General features: G+C 34.6%; 1 protein-coding gene across 1 annotated transcript in view; it reads left to right on the top strand.

Annotated features, from left to right (window-relative positions):
- The window catches only part of LRBA (LPS responsive beige-like anchor protein), a 694,736-nt gene that overhangs the window by 644,633 nt on the left and 26,655 nt on the right, over positions 1–23,448 (top strand). Inside the window, exons 49-52 of the mRNA XM_080796316.1 lie at positions 2,182–2,374; positions 7,199–7,261; positions 12,513–12,668; positions 18,563–18,730. Coding sequence (XP_080652442.1) covers positions 2,182–2,374; positions 7,199–7,261; positions 12,513–12,668; positions 18,563–18,730 — 580 coding nt within the window. The remainder of the gene's footprint in view (positions 1–2,181; positions 2,375–7,198; positions 7,262–12,512; positions 12,669–18,562; positions 18,731–23,448) is intronic.

Below are 23,448 nucleotides of genomic sequence, written 5' to 3'. Positions count from 1 at the left end.
CTAAGAGTTGGCCTAGTAGAGTCACTATGTAAACAAGACATTCTTCCTACACATTAGAGATTTTTCTGTGTTTTTTTAAGGATATAAACATTGGAATTCTTTAATTTTAGTCTAATTGTATTTACAATATGGCTGTTAAACTAAAAAATAAGTATCAACTTCCTTTCAGTGACACTTTATGATGTATGTTATATTCTTTCTTAGAGTTTATAAATTGACTTTAGTAAATATTATTTTTTTAAACTACATAATTGAAAAATAAGGCTTGGTACTCTGAAATGATTTCCTTTTCCCAGGACTTCTTCAAAACTAGCTTGTAGGCTATTGTGTTTGTTGTTGCTCATTGTTTCTCATTTTTGCCCAATTCCACAGAGTTCCTTAAAAACTGAATAAAAGGTTCTTTGTATAACAAAAATTACTAATTGATATAGAGGTTTTAAAAATCAAAGGTCCAAATGTTTATTGTTTTCACTACCATTCAGATGAGTCCTTCCCCCCCCCCCCGCCACATCAACCATCAGTGCACCCCACCCCACCACACACACACACGCACACACACACGAATATAGCAGAAATTAAAGCCACCTCGTGCTGCGTTAAGTGCATGAGCCATAATATACACCAGGTGTAGTAATTAGCAGGCACACGAAGGCTGCCTATTTGTCTGGTTTTGCTGCTGTTGCTGTATCCCCCTGTGTTTTCACACCATCAGATAGTTGGATTTAATTGAGGCCACATCAGATGAGGCATTACTGACACCTTTAATTGAATGAGCATCCAGGGAGGATTAACTCATAATATTGATTGGCTTTTAGCCACTTGCTCAGAAGGGTGTCTGGGTAGCTTATTAGTTGCCTTTATTTACACCTTTATGCAAAGAGTGCAAATAGGAATTCTTAGTGCAATATGTTTTTCTAAGTACTCTTAATAACTTTTTTAAAAGGACTGATAATAAAAATGCAAATGTATTTAATTTTTTATTAGCAGTTCTGAATAAATACGTGTTAAATATATGTGCCTACACATTTACATATACCTGGTGTTTTGAAATATGGCAGTAGGAAAGCAGCCAGAAGCACTTCATCAAAGTGTTTCAATTGTGAATGATACTAATCAGCTATTAGAAAATAGACATGGTAGAAGAGGATTGCTGGAAATGCACAGTGCAATTACTGTGTGATAGCATACTACCGCTACATATAAATAAAGCCGGTAAATCACAGTGGTGTTATATATGTCTTGGATTATGACATATGAGTTGTAGGAATGTTCTAAATCCTTAGTAGTCTTCAAGATTTATTTTGTTGCTAGTTATTAGAACAGACAGTGTTTTTTGTTTAACATTTTCAATTACTTGCTGCTTTTGAAAGGAGAAATCTAAAGTCTTAGGCTTTACTTTTAGTTTAGTTTTTTTTTTTTTTACCAAGAGAGAGGAGGGGCATCTAGGTATTTCTCTTTATCCTTCACTATAGCAGAAATGAGCAGCATTTGCATTCTACTAGGGCAGTGTTTATGACTTGGTACACTATATAAATATATTGTTTTTACAAGTACATTTAATTATGTGTTGCTTTGAAACACCTTTATAATTAAGTTTGTATATTACGTCTAAGTTATTTCTTGACTGTAATAATACATACATGCTGTATAACTATTGTTTATAAATATGTTTGTTTATCTCTTTATTATCTCTTTATTTAATTGTCAAAATCTTCATGCTAACTCAGCACAACTTTTGATGATCTTTGGACGTTACCCTGTCTTGCTTTTGTACCTATTGCCTATCCTCATTCTCTCTCTTTTTTTTTTGTACTTGACATATATTAGCAGTTGGAATGGTTTAATGCAATCTCCAATACTTTGCCTACTTAGAATCTAAATCACATCATTTCTTTAGTCCTTCATGGGAGTGGGGTGGGGAAGGGAGCTAATCTATGGATTTTTAAAATGTTTCTGTTAATGTTATCCTACTTCAGTCACCAAAACATTCAACTAAAGACATACATGAAAAACAAGCCAATCCTAATTGCTGTTTCTATAAACCTTTCTGCTCACCGCACTCCCAGTTGCAACTTGTGTTAACACAGTCTTTCCTCTTCTTTTCCTGCACCCTCTCTCTTTCTTGTCTTCCTTTGTCTTTTCCTTCTTGTATATTTGGGTCTTGTCATGCCCACTCAACAGTATCTCCTCCTGCAGAGTCCATTGATGTTCACAGACCAAGCCCAGCAGGATGTTATCATGGTCCTAAAGTTTCCCTCCAACTCCCCTGTCACTCATGTGGCAGCTAACACCCAGCCTGGCTTGGCGACTCCTGCTGTGATCACAGTCACTGCTAACAGGCTCTTTGCCGTGAACAAGTGGCACAACCTTCCTGGTAAGTAAAAAGCTATCATCCTGACTCATAGTACCTGCTGAACACTGTAGAAAGATACTGTAATATCCACTTCAGTATGTTATGTCTCAGCATTGAAGCTTTTTGATTTTCAAGCATTAGTCTGAATCAAAATCTCTAATAGCTTGAGAGGCTTAAAGAAGTCCCCTCTGAGGCATAGAATACAAATGTTGAAACATAAACTATTCTTTGGCATCTGGTGGTTTGTTTTTATTCCTTTTAGATAAATATTATTTCTCTATCTTAATATAATTATATTCCTTATTGTTTCCATAAATAGTATATATTTATTTATCTTATGGTCTCCTTTTTTCCACTTATCATGTACTCAACACTTTTGATTGTCTACTTAGGTGTCTTTTTGTGAACGACGTCATAGTATTTGTCATGGATAATAGAAACACATAAATTACACAGCCAAAATACTACATACCCATAAGTACATTCTATTTTTCCATTAAGTGTTAGGGTAACCAATGGCACGATACTGAAATAACCATTAGAACATAAACCAAAGTTTGAGGAGACCAGAGAGTTCATCTACTCCAGCCCCACGTTTTACCAGTGAAGATACTGAGCCCCAGGGAGCTTGCCTTGTTTAGTATCACATATGGCCAGTCAGTGGCAGAGCCAGGTTTGAACCCAAGTCTTCTGACTCTAATTTTATGATCACCCTGCTATGATTTATTGCTTCTCATTAGAACAGGAATATTGGGATCTGGATCTAGCACTGTTCTTTTTGGCCACTAGTTGGAAATTCTGTTTTTAAGAAGGAAAATCTTTTAAAGTCCTGAGGATTATAGGCTTTTTTCCAAGTCATTGTTTTAGGTAGGAAATTTTAAAAGATAGATTTTAATAGTCTGATAACTTGTCATTAAATCTGTAAAGTGTGCATAAAGTACTGCTCATTATAATACCTGAACTGGTTGCAAAAAAATGTAAGTTCTTGAACAGGGCCTAAGCTCTTCGAATGGAACAGAATTGAATTGACATTCAAGCAGAAACTTGGTGTGCTGACTGTTCAGTAAGATTACCCATCATGAAGAATCTGCAGTTGGTATCAGATTTATTAAATAAGGCCATTTTCCTGGCTATTAGAAAGGAAATGAATGCCCGTATTTGATTAGAGAATAGATTTCAGAAAAAATAGAGAAGGTAGAAATCGAGGAAGGTATATCTTATCTTTATTTTTAGGTCCTTTTATTTCTTTTTCTTCCAGTGAACTTATCTTACAGTGGTACATGTGCGTAGAGATGACATATTTTGGGACTAAAGATTATCATTTAACAGATGTGGTTTTTGGATTCTCTAGTACCACATGTTAGAGGAAGAGCATGCTGCTGGTGTATTCTATCAAATACACCAGAGGATTTACCTTGTCAGTGTGCACTTACTCTCAGAGCTGTGCAGAAGCCCTGGTGTGTGGCAGCATCAGGGCCAACACAAAGGATGCCTATCTTGGGGGCTGTTTGTGGCCGCTCGGAGAACTCCTTCAGTTCAAACAGAGTGACACCATGTGTAAGAAACAAACCTTTTCAGCTTCTGGAAAGCCCTGGCTACTCTCTGCTGCTGTCTTTCCTTTAGCCTCACCAAGGGCAAGCTCAGCAGGAATGGAGCAGACACCACCCAAGGCCTACTTGCCAGGCCTCCAGCCGATCCTCTGAGAGTACTGGTGATGAGCTCCTGGCACGCCCATCGCCAGCAAGCCCATTTCCCTGACTGGAAAACTTGCTTCTCTTAGTACTGGGTTGTCAGGTGTTCTTTTCCCTGCTTCCAGTTTTTCCATAGATACGTAAAGTGCCTTAGGGGCAGCATCCCTCCACTGGACTACCACTCACGGTACACCAGCAGTCTGCAGCCCAAGCTCACCATTCTGTGAGAGGAAAGCTTGGAGGACTGCATGTTTTCCCAGTTCTTTGCCTGTTATTCTCCCCAGTGAGCCTTCTTTGTGTCTGTGCTACTGAGGATGAAACCTCTCCACGAATGTCTAAGATTCATCGTTGCTGATCTGTCAGGGGGGAATGTCGAGTCCAGTTTTAGGCAAGCAGGCTTGAGTGAAAGAATCCAGAGAGACCCAGAGGGCTCCCCGCCTCAAAATACCCATAGGCCCTAATTAACCAATGGGCTACTTACAATGAGGCACAGTTCCCAAGGAGGGGAAGATTCCCTATGTTGCCATATCGCCTCACTTTCTCCCTTTAAAAGCAGCCCCCACCCACTACCTCCTTGCAGACAGTCTCTCCTCTGCTCCCCTGCCCACCACTGCCCTCCAGCATATTCAATAAACCTCTCCTTTGTTCTGCCTCAGGTGAATTCTTTCACCTCCCATGCCTTTGGCTTCCACTCTGTGGATAGTCATCCCCCACTTGGAGGCCCCTACAATTGAGAGACACCCATTTAGACACAACTTGTACCTTGTGTTTTGTTCCCACACTCTGGCTCTGCAGTATGACACAGCAACTCCCCACCAGATAAATACATATGGGAATACACAGGTAGTTATCCTTCTACAGTGTGATCTCCAATTCTGAGATTCTACCTACACCTAAAATATTAAGCATCCATTTTATTAAATCTGTGTCTCATTTCAAGTATGTTTATATAAATCTGATCTTTCATCCTATCTTTTTCTATCTTTCCCTTGCCTTAATGTGCCTTGATTTAAAACAAATGTCAGGAACAAAAATGTTAGAAATCCCTAACAGTCTTTCTACAGTGAATATCAAATTCGTGTTATGCTACTTTTTTAAAAAATTCAGATTCTGGTCCTTTTCTAAGAAACTATGATTTCCGTAGTTTGTTCATTAGACAGCTAGCTCCTGTCATTTCTTTCAGCAGTGTCTGAGTCCTGATTTAAAAAAAAAAAAAAAAAAGCTTTATTTTTCCTTCTCCTTCACAGGACTTTACAGGGCCTGTGAACAAAATAAAAGAATAGCAGCTAATATTATAGAGCATTTTCCAGGTTCTAGATACTGTTTTAATCACTTTTCATGTATTAACTCACTGAATTCCCTCAACAGTCTTAGGATGTAGGTTATATATTTAGGTTGAACCATTTGAAATCGCCTCTTTATAGTCAAAATGTCAGGTATTATTAATTCCATATTGTTCAGTCTAACCCATTTTACTGATCAAGAAACTGAAACACAGAGTCTACCTAACTTGCCCAAGGTCACACGGGCAGTAAGCATTGTAGAAGCGAGCAGCACTGGAATTTGAGGCATGGCCAAAGAAAGTTACCCTCCTAAATTTCACTGACACTGTGTCTTTCATGTCTCTGTGATCCCAGATTCTAAGAGAAGTAGAGAAAAATTATCAAGGTGTTAATGTTGATCAACACTGGTATTACTGGAAGTAAATGGCACTGTTGGGTGAATTAGAGGCTTTGGTGCATTCTCCCTGTATGTGTCCTGTGAGTTCTTTGCTGGCAGAGCCAGTGATCAGCAGAACATACCTTCAGTAAAACAGACTGAGTTATACAGCATCCTTTCTTCAGCTACTTTAATTTCTTTTTTTTTTTTTGCTACTTTAATTTCTTATACATACTCAACTATAATTTTTAGTGCTAACATTGTACTTACACAGGTATTTTATCAGTATTAATGATCTTTGAAACCACCTTGAAAAGTTGGTATTTGCTAATGGGGAAATGATGACATAAGTTTTAAAAATAATCTAATGAAGTCATTGGAATGTACCCCATTTTTCTTTTCAGCTCCTCAAGGACAGTCCGAAAGATTTCCTAATAAAATATGACGGTATTAAGCAGAGTTCTGGTACCAACTAAGCAAGAGTTTAAATGCTGATGAGTCTATAAAAGGGAGATACTGACCAGAGTGAATGGCTGAGTCATTCAGGGAAAATAATTTGGGAAAGGGCCAGAGTTTAACTGTCAGAATCACAAAGCTGAAAAGATCTTCTGCTCCAAACTCTTCATTTTTAGGTTTATGCTTGCCTAAGTCTGCCTAAGCAGCGGGCAGCGGCTCCTGCTCCCTAACTCTCTTCCTCTTTACCCTAGGTCCTTCTACCTTTCACAGGGGAACAGCCCTCCGAATCTCTTTTCAATAACAAAATAAGTACGCAAAAATCTTTAGAACCATTTTGAGAATTGAACAAACTATTCTTAGTATGGATTGATTTTTGTTTTTCATTTGCTTCTCAGTATTTTTAAATTAAAACCCTGGAAATATTAAATATTAATAAAACTTTTCTTAAAAACCTCAATCCAATCTTGAGGAAAATATTTCAGCCAAATGCACTTAACTAAAACATTTATCTGCGGATAGCTTTCTTTATTTTTATTCAAACTTTCAATTGATTGGTTTTAAGTGATGGATGAAACATTAAATGTTCCCTGACTTAGAGCTTTCCCTTTCTTCATCATAAATTGACGTTTTTGTGGATCCTTTGTGCTGCAGCATTCAAAACTGCCTTTTTAAGAAGTAACAAAAAAACAGTATTTGCTACAGTCAGCAGATGGTTGTCACATTTTGTTTTCAGCGCGCTTTACCACTTAATTTTGTTTTGTTGCAGCATCAGAGGTTGCCAGTCAAGCATCTGCTATAGCTTATGGCCCAGGACTGGAGCCACTGCTGATGGCACATGTTCAGAACAGCACTAATCTAAAATAAATGTTTCATAAGCTAGCCATAAAAGCACCTGGATTTTTTTTTCTTTAAATTTCACAAAAGTGATTGAGAGATTTGGAGGTTGGAAACAATTCTATGTAAGACTTGACTTAAGCATTTTTATATAGTTTAGTATATGAAAAATAATGCTTTTTTTTTAATCTTTTGTGAATTCCAGCTCATCAAGGTGCAGTACAAGACCAGCCATACCAGCTGCCAGTGGAAATCGATCCTCTCATAGGTCTGTCACTTCTTTCTCTCTTTGCGATTCATTAAGCTCTGTATGGTGGCCCTGAAGTGTAGATTACAGTTGTTTTTCACTTGCTGGTTGCTGGGAATGGAATTTTCCTGATAAACCATTTGCATGCAAATTGGAATGCAATGAGCTGTGGCTATGCTGGTATTTCATCAACTCCCCCTCGTTGGTTTGCCTAATTTGAACAGGCCTAGGACGCGTGTCACTGAAAATTAATATGGATGCTGTAATAATGTGTGATTGAGAATGCGCATGAAGTACTGTCAGGATAATATTGGATCTTTTCATCACTCAGACTTGTTGATGAGCAGGAGCGAGGCACGTTATGATGAATTGGTACACCGGTAATGTGATGGAGCTCCTTTGCTAGGGAAATTTTCATAATAACAGTGGGGTTCTTAGCAGCACTGTGTTGTGAAAAATAAAACTGTGGTGCCAGGGTTTCATCATTAAAGGAGATCAATCCTTTCTTCCTGGACCCTCTGTTCAGTGTGAGGGGATTAATGTGCAAATGCAGAGCAGTTTCGAAGTTGAAATATATTGCCCAGCCAATGGCAGTGTTAAGATATTTGTATTCATTTTCCTATGGTCCTACAGCCCAATAAATTGCCATTGGAGGTTAAATTTGTTCAAGGGGGAAAAAAGGAAAAGGGAAGAGACCAGGGAAGGGCCTTTGGGATGAAATGAGCATCCGTGGCAGATGACTTCGAATACTTAATTGCTTCTGTGCTTTTTGAGTCAGTTAGTTGAAATCTCTAGTTTAACATTTTTCATCTCATGGGTGGGGGATTTCAGATGTGGCTTCACTGAGAATGTTACTGATATGAACATATTAACATTTCTTGTTTTTAAAGATGCTATTCAGTAACTTTTAGAATAAAAAACGTAATTGCCTAGTTGTAGGGGTATGCTACCAATGTGGATGTTTAGCTTGTGATTTTGTTAAATTTCCCTGGCACGTAAGTTTGTTAAAAATTTTTAAGTTTTTAAATAAAGCAGATGAGTGAGCTGACTTATTTTAAAATCCAGGGTGTTCCCTATGTGTGGGTCACCTTTTTCGTCTTTAAGACCCTTGTTTCAGTAGAAAACTAAGTGACTACCATTTGCAAATGAATTAAAATAACTCACTAGAAGCTCAAAACTGATTCATTTATCTGTCCCCAACATATAAGCAGAAATCTAAGAAGGAATTATCCACCGCAAGGATAAATACTACTCTGATTCCTAAATCATCTTTTGCTTTGAGTACATATGATTTGCTATATATTAAAAAATAAAGTGTTCACTTGGGTAAAGTTTTAGAAGTCAGGAAAATAAAGTCCATTTGATAAGGCCTTTAAAAACATTATTTATGAAGATAAATCATCATTTACCATAAAACTTTACAACGAATATCCTATAGTCAAGTCTAATTAAATGATTCAGCAAACTGTCACCCTTCATGACGATCAGGCATGGGTAAACTTTTTTTGTAAAGGGCCAGATAGTAAGTATTTTAGGCTTTGTAGACCATAAGGTCTCAGACACAACTCCTTAACTCTGTTATAGCACAAAAGCAGCCATAGACAATATATAAACAAATGAGTATTGCTATGTTCCAGTAAAACTTCATACACAAAACCAGGCCCAGGCCATAGTTTTCTTCCCTACTCTACATTACTGGTCACTAGACCATTCACTCCTTTATCCCCTAAAATACTGTTTAAAACCATGTACCTTGGGGTGCCTGGGTGGCTCAGTGAGTTAAAAGCCTCTGCCTTCGGCTCAGGTCATGATCCCAGGGTCCTGGGATGGAGCTCTGCATTGGGCTCTCTGCTCAGTGGGGACCCTGTTTCCTCCTCTCTCTGCCTGCCTCTCTGCCTACTTATGATCTCTGTCTGTCAAATAAATAAATAAATAAAATCTTAAAATAAAATAAAACCATGTACCTTCTCACATATGTGTAATGTAGCATCTGAAAGTTTTCACCACAAGTTTATATAGTTGCAAAGGTTATTTTTGCGTAATATATAAAATTTTAAATATATCCAATGGAATTTAAATATCAAAGTGAATTGATCGTCACCACTTTCTGTTTTTAAAAAAATGTACAAACAAGCTCTTAATGGTTGAAAATTTTGTATTATTCCTTTTTTCATCTTAAATTTATATTTTTATCCTGCTTCCCCTACACAATTCTGTTTTAACTTTTCAAAACTGATTACCCTATTTTACTTTTCAGCAATAAAATATGTGGAAAATTAAACATAGGTATGTAAATTTAAATGTTAAAATTTCCTATGACCATAAGACTCAGTTTTTCTAAAAACTAATCTGCACTGAGTTATCATTACAAATATTATTAATACCCACTTATTAAAATTATAAATTTTAATAGATATTGTTAAAAAACAAACATTTATTGGAAATATATCTTTAATGAAATGGATAGGGCTTCCACTTCCTCCCCTCTTGGCTCAAATATTCATGAATAAACACTATTTGTTGCTGAGTGAAATGGAATTCATCAATGGTTCTATCCTGTCTTTTTTTTTTTTTTAAGCTGGTGGAAGCTCTGAGGAAAGTTACTCACATAAGAAAATAGATGGCAAAGGAAAGAATTTTGTTTTAACAATGTCAAATCTTTGAACTCTTTCCAAATTATGTGACAAAATTTATATCGTAATCTATTATTAAGAGTTATTTTCATGGTCTGTCATTAAATGATCATTTTAACAATCTATCATTGAAATTTATTTTTAATGATCAATTGAAATCATGATGCGATCCTCCTACCATTTTATTGAAAGCAATGAATTGGAAACCACCTGCCCTGCAGAATGATTTGATACCTTGGCATTCACTTTTCAGTCTCACATCAGTATTTTGAATTGTCCCCTTATTTGCATCTCAAGAGATTTTTATACCCTGAGATAAAGCACCATAGTAAGATTCTGGATAGGAAGGAAACAGGCCTTTATTTTATTTAGTGGAAGAAGAGCGTGTAAAAAGAGATGTAAGGAAGGAAAACTCATAGGAGAGTTCTCAGGCAAATCCGATTCAGAGAAGAGAACATATAAAAGTTGAGGAACTAGAAATTGATTCCCTTAAAACCATCTGTGCCTGTTTATCCCTTGGGAAATCTTACACCACCCTCCTGCCAGGGGTATGCATGCCCCAGTTTGAAGACTGCTTATCTAGACAAATACACCTAATTTTCATTAAATAGAAATACCTTCAGTACTGAATCTCCGGAGACAACAAGATAAAGGAAAGGCAGTTGTGAGATAGATAAGTTATATAGATTGGATGGTTGGATGGATGGATGGGGGAGAGTTGCAATATTAAATTACAGGTAAGCATTTACTTAGAAGATAGTTCATCTGAAAGGGCATCAGCCTTTACCCATTGGAGGGGGGGTACATTATGGTCACTCAATTCAAAATTATGTACGTGCCCTGATTGGTGAAACGAGGTCCTCCTAAGAGACCATACCCCCCCAAAAAAGAAAAGGTCGAAGACCGGTGAAGGTTTATATCATAGAAGCAAAAGTCATATATATAATAACGAAAATAAACATTTTTAGTTTTCATATGGAATGAAGTACTATAGTGACCAGTATAGAAAGTACTACATACCTTGTCTTTAATTGCTAGATTTCTTGGAATAAAAGATCTAAGTTGTACCACACAGCTTCACTGCAGTAGGATACTAATGTCTCTCTTTGATGCACTATGATCCCCATAAAAGCTTTTTTCATTTGCCAGCAGCTTCCCTTTGTGTGGGAAGGAGATGACAGGGAAGTGATCCCCAAACAGAATTCTATCCTTTTTTACTACTGCTGTCACTTTCTAGTTCATTAATCCCCCAAAAGTATATGAAGCCTATTATCAAATAGTTATCTAACAATCTTACACAGTTAAGTTGTATAGACAGATGCTAGCAGAATCTTGCCATGTGTCTATGCATACATTTGCCATGCCGTGTTTGCCATGAGAGCAGGGAAGTTTATTTCTGTGTCCTCAGTGGTTCCCAGTACAGCACTGGAAACTATTTTGAACACTTTTTTCCTCCGCGTTACTTTCTGCCTTCTCTTAGGTTGGTCACATTAACTTAGTTATGTTGTAAAATGAATATTTTTCTATTTTTTTTAGCAATAATGCATTTATATAAAGAAATAAATAATGCATTTATAGGTTTAAAAAAAAAGCCAAAAAAGCCCTGAATATCATGATGCAAAGAATGTAATGATCAGATGCAGAAATTTGTTTGTTTTGATTTCTGGTAGTCAAGTTCCTTTGTCACTATAAGAACCATCATTTGTATCAGAAAGTTGGTGGTGAAATAGCCCTTAGGTCACTAGAAAGAAAGCTTTCTCTTTGGTTGGCCTCATGGTTCCAAAAAAGGCATCTCAGTGAAAATTCCTTTTCTGATAATGACACTTGATAGTATATTTCTAAAGGATTATTACTCTTCCTATGTGCTTGATGTCGCTCTGTGTCTGACCTTGTGTCTTGTGACAAACCCCATATCAGGTTCTCTGTAGCACTTTGAAAACACACTGCCAGGCTGTCTTGTTTTATTGCTTACATAAGGAGTAAGAAAGTGGCAGTGTGCTGTGCTTTGACTTTTTCAATTATGAGTATCTTTAATAAATAGTCATTCTACCCTTTCCTTACATGCAAGTGCAGGTGTAAACAGGGAAATGGGAGTTCACATCTAGTCAAATTAAAGACCTGTTAAAGCCAAAGTATTCCAAGATGCTACAGTATTTCAAATATATGACATTTAAATTCTAATATCTCTTTCCTGTGACAAAAAGTTAAAGGTAATAGATTGTCACAACAGGAATCTATTCTCATGGCAATGGGTGTAATGAGATTGTCAGAAACACAAACCTAACTGTGGTGCAGTCTGGAGACTGTAATCTAGTTTGGTCCTGCCCAAGAGCTAGAAAGCATGTTCTGAGAATTGTATACTATTTTGAAACTGTAGTATGTTATTATTTTTCCCTCTAGGCAAAATTTCTCATGAGATGTTGAATTTAGCTACCCACATTCTCCCAACAACTGGATATATTTTCCTGTTTGGTTTTTCAAATATTACTATGTTTAAATTTTAAAATTAAAGATCAAATATTCTTACCCTGGAATGTGTTGCATCCCCCCCTCACTCCCCACCCCCAGCGTTACAAACTATAGGATTTTTGTACATGTGTGGATTTAGCAGGATTTCTGTTCTGCTTCTGTTCTCACAGCCAGCAATACAGGAATGCACAGGAGGCAAATCACTGACCTTTTAGACCAAAGTATTCAAGTCCATTCCCAGTGCTTTGTCATCACTTCGGACAACCGCTATATTCTCATCTGTGGCTTCTGGGATAAGAGTTTCCGAGTCTACTCTACTGACACAGGTAACTTACTTTCTTCTTCAGTGAACTAAGGTTAACTACAAGTAGCACTGAGAGGCTTAGAATGATCTCTCATCTTCCTGTCAGTAATTACAAAGTTGTAAAATGTATAACATAGAGACACTGTTTTTCCCTTTTAAGTAAAAATCTATTACATGGTTCACTATTAAGTTAATTTCAGCATGTTTTTAAGAGGCAGTTTTTTATAGGAGGTGTGTCTCCCAAGCCTCATGCTCAGAGAATGAATGATTCTTTTGCAATCATATCCAGGTATGTAAATGCCATACGCACGTGTACATGCATAATGATATAGCAGATGCACATGCATACTGATGTGTTTTCCCACAGTTTTTCCTTCCTGGAAATTGTCATTAAGTGTATTTCTTAGTAGTAGATACCTTGCCTCCACTCAGTTCTGCATAGTACCTTGCTAAAGCTACACCATCATGAAGGAAAGTAGCTGACTGCTGATTTTGTATGTGACAGGAGCTCTTGTTAGAATATAAAATTTTAAGTCCATATAGTCATTTGCATGCATCTCCCTAAGGGACAAACCAAGCTCAACTCACTATTAATATGGAAGATCCAATCTAGTAAAATATTTCTAAGTTTTTGTATATGAGACATTGAGAAAAGTTGAAAAGTTTAAGGAAGTCTCTCTGAAGTATTTTAGAAGCTGTTAGAGGAAGAAATCAACTTATGATAAATAGGTAGTTGAACATTTGGAAGAATTATTATTAGATATTAACATATCAGAACTTGATAATACTGTGGAAGCAGATTATTTCAACTAAAGCAAGGATCTACAAATACCTTGCTTAAATGTGGTAGGAATAGGAAATTATTTTTAATTCAAATTTCTAGTTTAATTTAATATTTTATAGTAAATCATTTTTCAGTCTTGTTAATAATCTTTATAGAATGCATGAGTCCTTGCTTCTGCCTTAGTAAGTATAATATATTGAAAAATTAATTGTTCATTATTCAAGGACTTCATCCTTAAGCTGATAGTATTGTAATATAGCCGTGAGAAAATAGGGAAAAATAGTCAAATATGTACTGTTCATATAGAGCCCTAGAAGTTGTTTATGCCATGACCTCATTTATTATTTTTTTTTATGGAATCAGTGATCTAGTTTTCTTATAATTTGCATTCTACCTTCTGTAGGCCCAGAAAGAAAATATCATTATTCAAGTCTTTCTCATTAAGTAGTGCTTTATGCATGTTTGGGTCTATGAGGTTGATTGCAACTGAGCCTAAAACTCCTCTAGAATTCTTTAAAAATGCCATGGGAATTGATGTGTTCCTAAAATTTATTATTATTATTACAACAAATTTTGTCTGATTTAATAATTAAATTTAAAATTTAACCTCTTCTTTCACTATTTTGATAGCTTAAAATCATTTAACCTTAAATTGTGCTCCCTTTTGCAAAGCATTCAGACTAAAATTGCTACATTTTCCTACAGAATTTTCTTAAACATTCTTTTAGATTGCTTATGGTTTTTTATACATTTAAAAAATTATTTTATAATTTACATACAATAAAATTAATTCTTTTGGGGTTAAAGGTCTGTAAGCTTGGGCAGTATGCAGAATTACATAACCATCACAATAAAGATGCAGAGCAATTCTGTCATCCCCAAAATTCCCTGTGTTGCCCCTTTATAGTACCCCTTTTCCCCCATCTTAGCCTTGCACTACAGAACTATTCTTCATATCTGTAATTTTGCATCTTCTAGAATGTTATGTAAATGGAATCATATATTATGTCAATCTTTAGTTTTGACATTTGAGGATTTTTGAGCTTGCTGACATTCCATGTCATTTTTAAAAAGCACTGAATAATAATATTTGTAGAGTTAACCTCACCGTTATGTGATACTAATAATTAAAATAACACAATCACACACAGTTCTTTAGAATTTACAGAGTTCTTTCATATACATGATGTTGTTTCAGCCTCATAGCAGTCCTGTGAGATAGATAGAACAGGTATCTTTATCCCCATTTTTCAGATGATGAAACTGAGGTTTAGAAAGGTTTAATAACTTGTTGAAATTCTTATAGATAGTGGTGATTGAACTGGGCTTTGGAGACAGCTCTTCTGACTTCAAATGTAGCATTCTTTGTGATTCCACCATATTATCTTATATAGGTGTACCTATCAGTATTGGTTAATTTGGGGGAAATGTTATAATTTACAACACTAAGTTTCTAGTATATCTTCCATGTTACATTAGACTTGATAAGCTAGATAACATTCCAGACTTGATAAACTGGATATCATTCCTTCCCAACTCTTTCCAAAAACCTTCCACTTTACTGTTTGTTTGTTTGTTTGTTTGTTTTTTAAATATGTGAGTATGTGTGTGTATGTAAAACATTTTTGTAAGCAGTAGCCTTATTTTAAACTTCATTTCAGTGGGACTTAGCTTGTACAGTATTTATACCTGCCAGAAAAGTTATGAAAAAAATCCTGAAATGATAGTCCTAGTATCTTAGTATCTTATATACAAACTCTGATGGTAGTTTTATTTAAAATAATTTCAGTTAGGGTAAATATGTGTTTGTGCTTTTTGACAACGGGAATATTAAATATTTTCTCCTTAAAGTTTGTCAGAGAAGCAAGGGGAAAATTGTATGATCAATAATATATAATAGCAAAGCTATCACAAGTGTTGAATTCAATTATATTTTAGCACATAAGCCCCCCCCCAAAAAAAAATCCTTCTCTTATTAGATTCGGGGCAAGGTGGGGTGGGGGAGAGAAACATGGTTGTAACGGAAAATTCTTTAAACATAAATCATGTTTTCGGGACACAACCAGAACAGCAGAGGCAACAATAAAACCTTCCCTCAGCAGTGGGAATTATTTTCAGGCCACATTTTAGATTCAGTGGTGTAGAGTCCTGAGCTTGAATTTTTTTTATTTGTAGCACAGCTGTCAAATAAAACATTAACTAGAAAATTTGTTCTGTCAAAAAAGGGATATTCTAGTGCTTGTGGTAATATTTGATATTAGTATGTGGAGAGGTGGACTGGTATTAAAGGAAACAAAAAATAAAGGTTGAGGAACACTTATGAGATTATCAGAAAATAATTTACCAAAAAGAGCAGCAGGTATTTATATGCTGTGATTTATTTAGGAGGAGTGAACCTCAACCCCATATCAATAACAAAGACTGCAGAGGAAGGCTGCCAGAACAGGAAAAAGTAAACTTGAAAAAATAATGCTTTCCAGAGTTGAGTCCAAAGTATAAAGTGTAGAAAATAGTTAATTTGTATTAAAATATGAAACATTTTAAATGTAAATATGTAAATATCACTCCCTCATTTCATTCTTCCTTGATGCTCAATATAACTTCATTCTACATTATTCTCACTGATCCTACCTTGTTTTTTCCTTTTATAATACTTACCACTATTCATAATTACATGTTTGTATTTGTTTAAATTCTCTCTGCCCCACTAGACATTAAATACTCTGAGGGCAGGGATCATGTCTATTTACCACCAATGTGCATGTAAGAGGGCCTGATGCTTGGCACTTAGTAGGTGTGCAATAAATGTTGAATAGGAAATAATTGTGATAACTTTGGGGGGAAAAATTAAAACACTAGGAAATTTTAATGAAAAGAAATCACAGTGACTGAGTATACATTTTTCTAACACTGATATTATAGATACAGGGCTATGACTTAACTGAGAAATAACAAAGGAATCTTGGAAAATTCTGTCACTATAGTTAATTCATCCCATTTTTACAATTAAATCTTTCCACTTTGTCCTCACTGAGGTGGAAATTAGGTAAGTTACCAAGTGAAGAGCTGCTCCTTTGCAAGGCTCCTGGAAGCACGTGGGTTTCCTGTGCACCTGGTGTCTCATGTACCTCCTTAATTATAATCACTCCCCTCCTTACTCCCACAAACCACTGAGGTGATAGGTATCAAATCTTAAATAAGCTTACCCTCAGTAACCTATCTAAATCACTCCTGGAGTTTACATGTTCTCCGTACTCAGGTTTAGGCTGAGACAGAAATAACTCTAATATTCTGTTATCAAAAAGCATAATCAACAATATGATGTGTTCAGTTATTTTCAGTAGTTAAAACTCACTAATTTAGCCTTCAGTTTTCTAATTAAGTTTTCTAACTTTGTCTTACTCCTTATAAGAAGGCCTGCCTTTACTCTAACCCCACCCATTTTACCATGAAACCTCTTCACTTTGTTCTTCAGATAAATTGGAAATGATATGGAAATGATTATATCTTTTCATATTTAATTTGCTCTTTTTCTTTTCCATTTTTTTTCGTTCTAAGAAGTCTTGAATTCTTCTTTACCATATTCCTTATCGATATAGCTGATTTTTAAATGAAATGTTTTGATATCAATTTAAAGGTTGGAGAAATTCAGAAGTGCACATTTTTAACTTTCAGTAGTTAAAACACCTGTTTTGACTAAAGTCTCTATTCATGGGAGAAAAAATACACTTTATAATTTGTGCAATGAATTTGAATTTGAATTTAAAGTTACAAGTAGTAAGCTGTCTGCAAGAGGGAACACACTGTATATGACTTGCTGAGTGAAGTATTCTTCAGCATTTTAAAAAATTTGCTGCCTTTGTAATAAGCCTCAGACTTATTAAAATGAAGAATTAAAAAATTAACATAAGTACTTTTTTTAGTTATATTTATGATTAGCTTGAAAAGTTAAATACACTCAGATGCTAATACTTAACTGAGACCTTAAACTTTCGAATAGGTTATGATGTTTCCAAATTAAACACAAACTTTTTAGGCATATTAATCTTTTTTCAGCTTAGTGGTCTTTCGTCTTGAACATTTGAATTCTATTTATGTGACCCCACTGAAATACTTCTTTAAAAATAAAAATTAAAAAACCCACCTCATGCTAACTATTAGAGGTAGACACACTATGGCATTCATCTGTAGTTCTGTAGACATTTCAAAGGCAAATGTTAGCTTAGAAACCATAGGGATGTAGTAGAAGGGCTGCTATAGCTATTTCATTCTTTAGACAAGTTTGTATGAGTTATAAACACCATATCTGATTTTTAAACAAAGATTCTCAAAGTGGGGGCTTTACTTTTTTTCCCAGCACTGTTATGTGACTAATTCATCCTGTGTCCAAAGCCGTCCTTAGATGTATAATAAGTGTACTGGCTTCCTCCCTTTTGTCCCCAGTCATTAATGTTCGATAAACTGCCATTATCTTAACTTCATCATCACCCACCAAGGAATTTTCATCATTCAGACAATCAAAACAAAGAAAGAATGACCCAGCTCTAATTGCAATCACAATATATGTCTTTTTACCAAAACTGAGTTCATGTAATTCTGATTTGAAAAGAACAGAAACTCTCCAAAGTGACTTATATCATCCTTGGATAGAACACTTTAAAAAAAAGAAGTACATTAAATCTTTACTGATTCAGAGACAAGTTTGTATTAGCAAAGTCTGAATTATAGAGTACTTAAAGAAAGGCACCTAAGTTTTATTGTGCTTTGAACCATACAAAGGAACTTAAGAAATTGCTGAAGTCATTCCAAATGCAAGTTCTTCTGGGCCTGCTTTAATCAGTAGATGTGATTCATTTGGAATTTATAGTAGCCATGTATAATGATATGGTACCATGGTCCTCAAAAATTTTTAACATTATGTCTTTCAAAAATGTTATTATCGCTGTTCAATTAATTTTTTGTTTTTGCTAATACTCGAAGAAAACTTTTAGGTTAGACCAGATCAAATTTGATTGTAAATTCTGAATCATCAGAATTTGAGTTAATACGACTTCATTATTTTACAAGTGAAATAGTCATGGGAATTTTTTTAATTTTATAGCAGTTTTAAAGAAAATTGTTTTGTATTTCAGGAAAATTGATTCAGGTGATATTTGGCCATTGGGATGTGGTCACTTGCCTCACTCGTTCTGAGTCCTATATTGGGGGAAATTGCTACATTCTCTCAGGGTCACGTGACGCGACCCTTCTGCTCTGGTACTGGAATGGAAAAAGCAGTGGGATTGGAGATAACCCAGGCAGTAAGTACAAACTTATTTTATAAGTAAACTGTTACAAGTGATATATAATAACATTTTGCAGTGAAGTAATGTTTTTTATCATGGTGAAAGTGAAACTGAATTACCAAGTCTTTTTAATTTCTTAGTTATAATTTAAGAAAGTTCTAGATAGCCTTTCAATTACTAACGTTTTGTTAGCATTGATAATTCTCAAGTGCAACTGTGAAATCTCATTTTCCATATTACAGATTATTCTTATGAACTGAAAATGCTAGTTCTTCGTTGGAAATGGCTGTCACCAAATAAAAGAGAGGTGTTCCATTCACGAACAAGATATAACATAAAAGAGCAACCACATATTATCTCGTTTATCAAATTCATATTTTAAGAGAGCAAAAGAACAATTATAATTTTGTGGAAATGAACCAGTCTTTATAAAGAATATGCTTTCATTTACATATTAAAAGATAAAACAGGTTATAAAAGGCCAACATGGAATATTCAAATTGGCTCTTGGTTTTTCAGATGGGGAATGAAAATGTTCACCAACAGCCTTAAATATCTTTATGAAACTATGCTGAAGGCAGTAAAACAAAAAATGTGTAACCATTTAAAATTGTAATTCACAGAAGGCAAAAAAGGAAGCAGCTACCATTAAAACCAATCGCACACAGCTGCAGAAAAGAAATGGCTTTAGAAAAACACATTAAGAAGTAGGAGAAAACAATTAAAGGGACCACCTGAAAAAAGAGAATTTAATTAAAATGATTATGACAACACTGAAGAGTTCCTACAAGAATAGCTTTAGATTTTTACTTCATAAGGTAGAGCATTTTAACTGCTCTTAAATATTTACAGTTTCTTAATTTAAAGCAAGTTGCCCTGTATTTGGTTAAGGAAGCACCATTTTGTCCCAGATTGCTTTACCTGAATATCGTGGTACTTCACTCCAAATTATGAAATAGTCTGAATACGTTTCAGTCCATCACATTTTGGATTGACTTCTCCAAGCTGTGCTTATTAAATGTGTAATATTTGATTGAAAATGAAAACTTTTAATTATTAAATTAATATTAATAATATTAATAATTAACTATTTCAAAAAATATTTAGTCAAAAACCAGTATATAATTTTAAAAGAAGTGTATGGGAAATATTTTATAAAAGTTGTTTATGCTTTTTTTGTTTTATGTGATGGGTAAACATAATTTTTATTAAATCCTCCAATATATATTTTGTATGTTACTCAAATCAGGGACGATTCCCTATACAAATAGAATATGAAAAGTCACTTTAAGACTGTGATGCTTTGGATAATACAGACTTTGTGATCAGGTCAGACTTGGTGTATGTGTTTCAGTGGGGAGGCAGTGTGTCTGTGTATTCTACATATTTACACAGACATCTGCATTTTATATGTAATTATGATAAAATTTTTAAACATGTAGACTTTGGGGATTTTGTTTGTCACTTCTGTTTGAGAAAGACTTCATGTTCTTTATATTATGGATTCTTATATTCTGCTCCTTCTTCATTTCTGGCCTTTTAGGACTAAGGGTCTACTTTCAATTTCTTTTTTCCTCTGTCTATAAATTTAGTTGCCGAGATTCAGTGAATAATCTAAGACAAACCTAGGCTTGACATAAATAATAAATACACAGTTTTTTACTTAGCTAAAATTTTTTGGAAGAATTTTCTCTTGCCTTAAAATAATGTGTTTCATGTACCTACAGCATTCCAAACACAAGAAAAGAATTTTTGGTTTGGTTTTTGTTTTTTTATTTCCTTGACCTAATTGTGTTCTCTATGTTATACATGGTCATTACCAATGTGTACTCTGAGAAGTAGCTAAAGGCTTATTAGCAACACTTATATGTAGTGGCCGTTATTCAGAAATTAACATGTATTTTTAAACTAGAAATATTCAGCTTTTCCAAAAGGGAGAAATATATATTTAAATACCTTATAAATCATCCTAGAGATGGTTTTTACATGCTTGTCCTCTAAAAAAATGATTCAAGTAGCATTGACCAAATCCTGGAGTTTGGAGTAAAGCAAATCTAAGTTCTGAGCTTGGCTGTGGTCCTTCTGTCTTGTCTGTAAAATGAAAGCAACAATAGTAACTGACTTAAGGTGTTATCAGAAGCACAGAATGCTCAGAGCAAATAAATCACCACACAAACACCATTTTGTTGGCATTAGAGTATATATTATAATGTTATATTTTTCATAAAGCAGTTCATCTATACGCTCTCATTGTCTGCAGTATGGTGGATATTAACTCCTAGTAATGCTGGTAATGAAAAGGGAAGAAAAATAAAAGAATAACATAACAGCACATCTAATAAAAATTTTAGAAAATTGTACTGTATCTTGACTAAATTAAATTACCTTTCTCAAAGTGAACCTCATCCTTTCTGGCCCTTTTATAGTGTCTGATGTCCCAATCTAATTTTGCTTTAGCTTTGAAGGATGAATCTGGGAGAAAGACAAATAGGCACTTTTTCATATAATGAGAATTTCCACGCATTAGAATAGAAAAATGAACAAGCCAGTTTAAGCTTTTCAAAAGAAAATGACAAACCAAAAAAAAAGAGACATTTTTACCATGCGTGTGAACTGTGTTTTACACATTCATGCAGGCTGGTTTGGATTTTATAAGCCTCTGACTCGTTGATGGCTCCACGATGCAGCTGCTGAAGTCTGAGCTTTTCAGATGAGGAATTTTAGGTTATACTTATTCCTACATTTTATCTCCTGGATGCAATATAAATGACCTTTAAGAAACAGCTACACTTTTTTTTAAAACATAAAATTTCAGTCTGTTCTATAAATGCACACAATGCCTCAACTTAAATTTTTGAACACAGACTATTTTCTCTCTCTTGAAGAGAAAATTTAAAAAAACTAAACTTTGCTTTTTCTGCATTTTATAGGTCTCACTCAAGCATTTAGTTTGTGTGTCTTTTTGTTTTTTTTTTTTTTTTTCCCAAAAAATCATGAGAATAAGCTAGTGATTTTTCTTCCTAGGGTCATATACCTGCGCCGTTTTCTATAAATCTGACATTAGTGCTATATGTAAAGTTCACAGCTTTATTCCTATTTTTAAAAAATCATGTTATCCAGTATTAAAATACACATTACTTGGGCAAAATCTGGCTAATTCAGCTGCATAAAACTTGTATTTAGTTTATCTTGGGCTTTTAAAAGGATACACATGTTTTATAAACTCTGCCTAGATCACGTGGCAAAAACCTTGTTTTCCTGTATAACAGATAGTTTTTCATCTTTGACTCTTTTGTTTTGTGATAGTTATCTCCTGTGGAATGCAATTTTCTTACCAAAAAGAAAAATTAAGATACAATTCCACTTAGTTGTAGATTTTTAAATAAAATTAACCGAGAACATTTTAACAAAATATATTTTCTCCATGGAAGCATACCTCCTTTTGCCCTAGTAATCTTTGTGTTTTACAGCTGCATTTGTGTACCAAAATGCTTTACTGAAACATGCATTTTTTCCTCAGAATAGTGCTCTACAGACTGTATATTCGCAAATTTTGGAGAAAATGTGCCCCAGTGCATTCTGTTGACATTTAAATACTTTAAACTTCGAAATGATCTTATAAACGAGATGAAAATTTACAAAATAGTTATTATCTATGATTTTTGTATTACTAGATCATAAACTTAAAATTAAATACTTATTAAGTATTTTCAGGATTCTGAGTAATTTTTTTAAAAAGCAGTTGATTAGCTTGAGAAGCAAATGGTTGCTGACTGAGGGTGTTGTGTGGATGTGTGTATATAGTATTTCAGTAAAGTACTTTTCCATTCTCACATTCTGTTTTTGATTTGATTGAAAGGTGGCATTTTTTTCCTCTTTGCAATCAGACATGCTAATCTATGTCAGCTTTCTCCTTTATGGGAATGGCGTCTACTGAAAGAAAAAAGAAAGCAGAAGTATTGAAGTTTTTTTCATAACAGCAAGATTCTGTTGTTTAAGAATATTTCAGCACCATTAATTAGAAAGAAGGTTTTATTAACCATAAGGCTAGCACTAACAGACCACAGAGCTGTTTTTTAAAGTACTGTATGCCATAGCTGCCCTGTTTTTCCTCTGTCTAAAACTTCATTTTGTTATACTCTCATCAATCACCTCAGTCATTACCGTAAATCCTACTGTTGTTAATTTTACTAGTATCACCCTAATGAGACATTCCTGCTATAATTAAAAATGAATTCTAACTTTCAGGCATTCTAAATTTTTTTTTAATGAATTTAGAATGATCTTGCCATGTGACTATAAATACCACTGATATACATGGACTACTCATCAGTCTATAAGAAAAGTAGTATTATATGTCCAGGTGTGAATTATTTACTGGTTGCTTCTGTGCACATGTGCTTATGCATATGTATATTTTTGTGCACATATTTAGGAATTATGTTCTTTCTATCATAAAGCCTAATATGTTTTACTGAAGCTACTGATAAATCCTTATTCTTTGTCTTGTCAAAATATAGGCGGATGTAACACGAACAGTACTACTCTCTATAAGTAGGTGTCCTAGAGCACCATCTGCTGGATGTACTTGGGGACGTAATGTTGGTAAATTTGAAAATCAGTACTTGAAAAGTCAGCTGTACTTTGTTTTTAATTGGCTGTGACGTATTATTTATGGATCATAAATGCCAAGATATGTATATTTGTGCTGATCCATATGAGTTTGTAAAAGA

This window comes from Martes martes (genome assembly GCF_963455335.1).
Source record: "Martes martes genome assembly, chromosome: 2".
NCBI lineage: Eukaryota > Metazoa > Chordata > Mammalia > Carnivora > Mustelidae > Martes > Martes martes.
The sequence above is the reverse complement of the archived record's forward strand: the minus strand, read 5'-3'. Positions and strand labels throughout refer to the sequence as shown.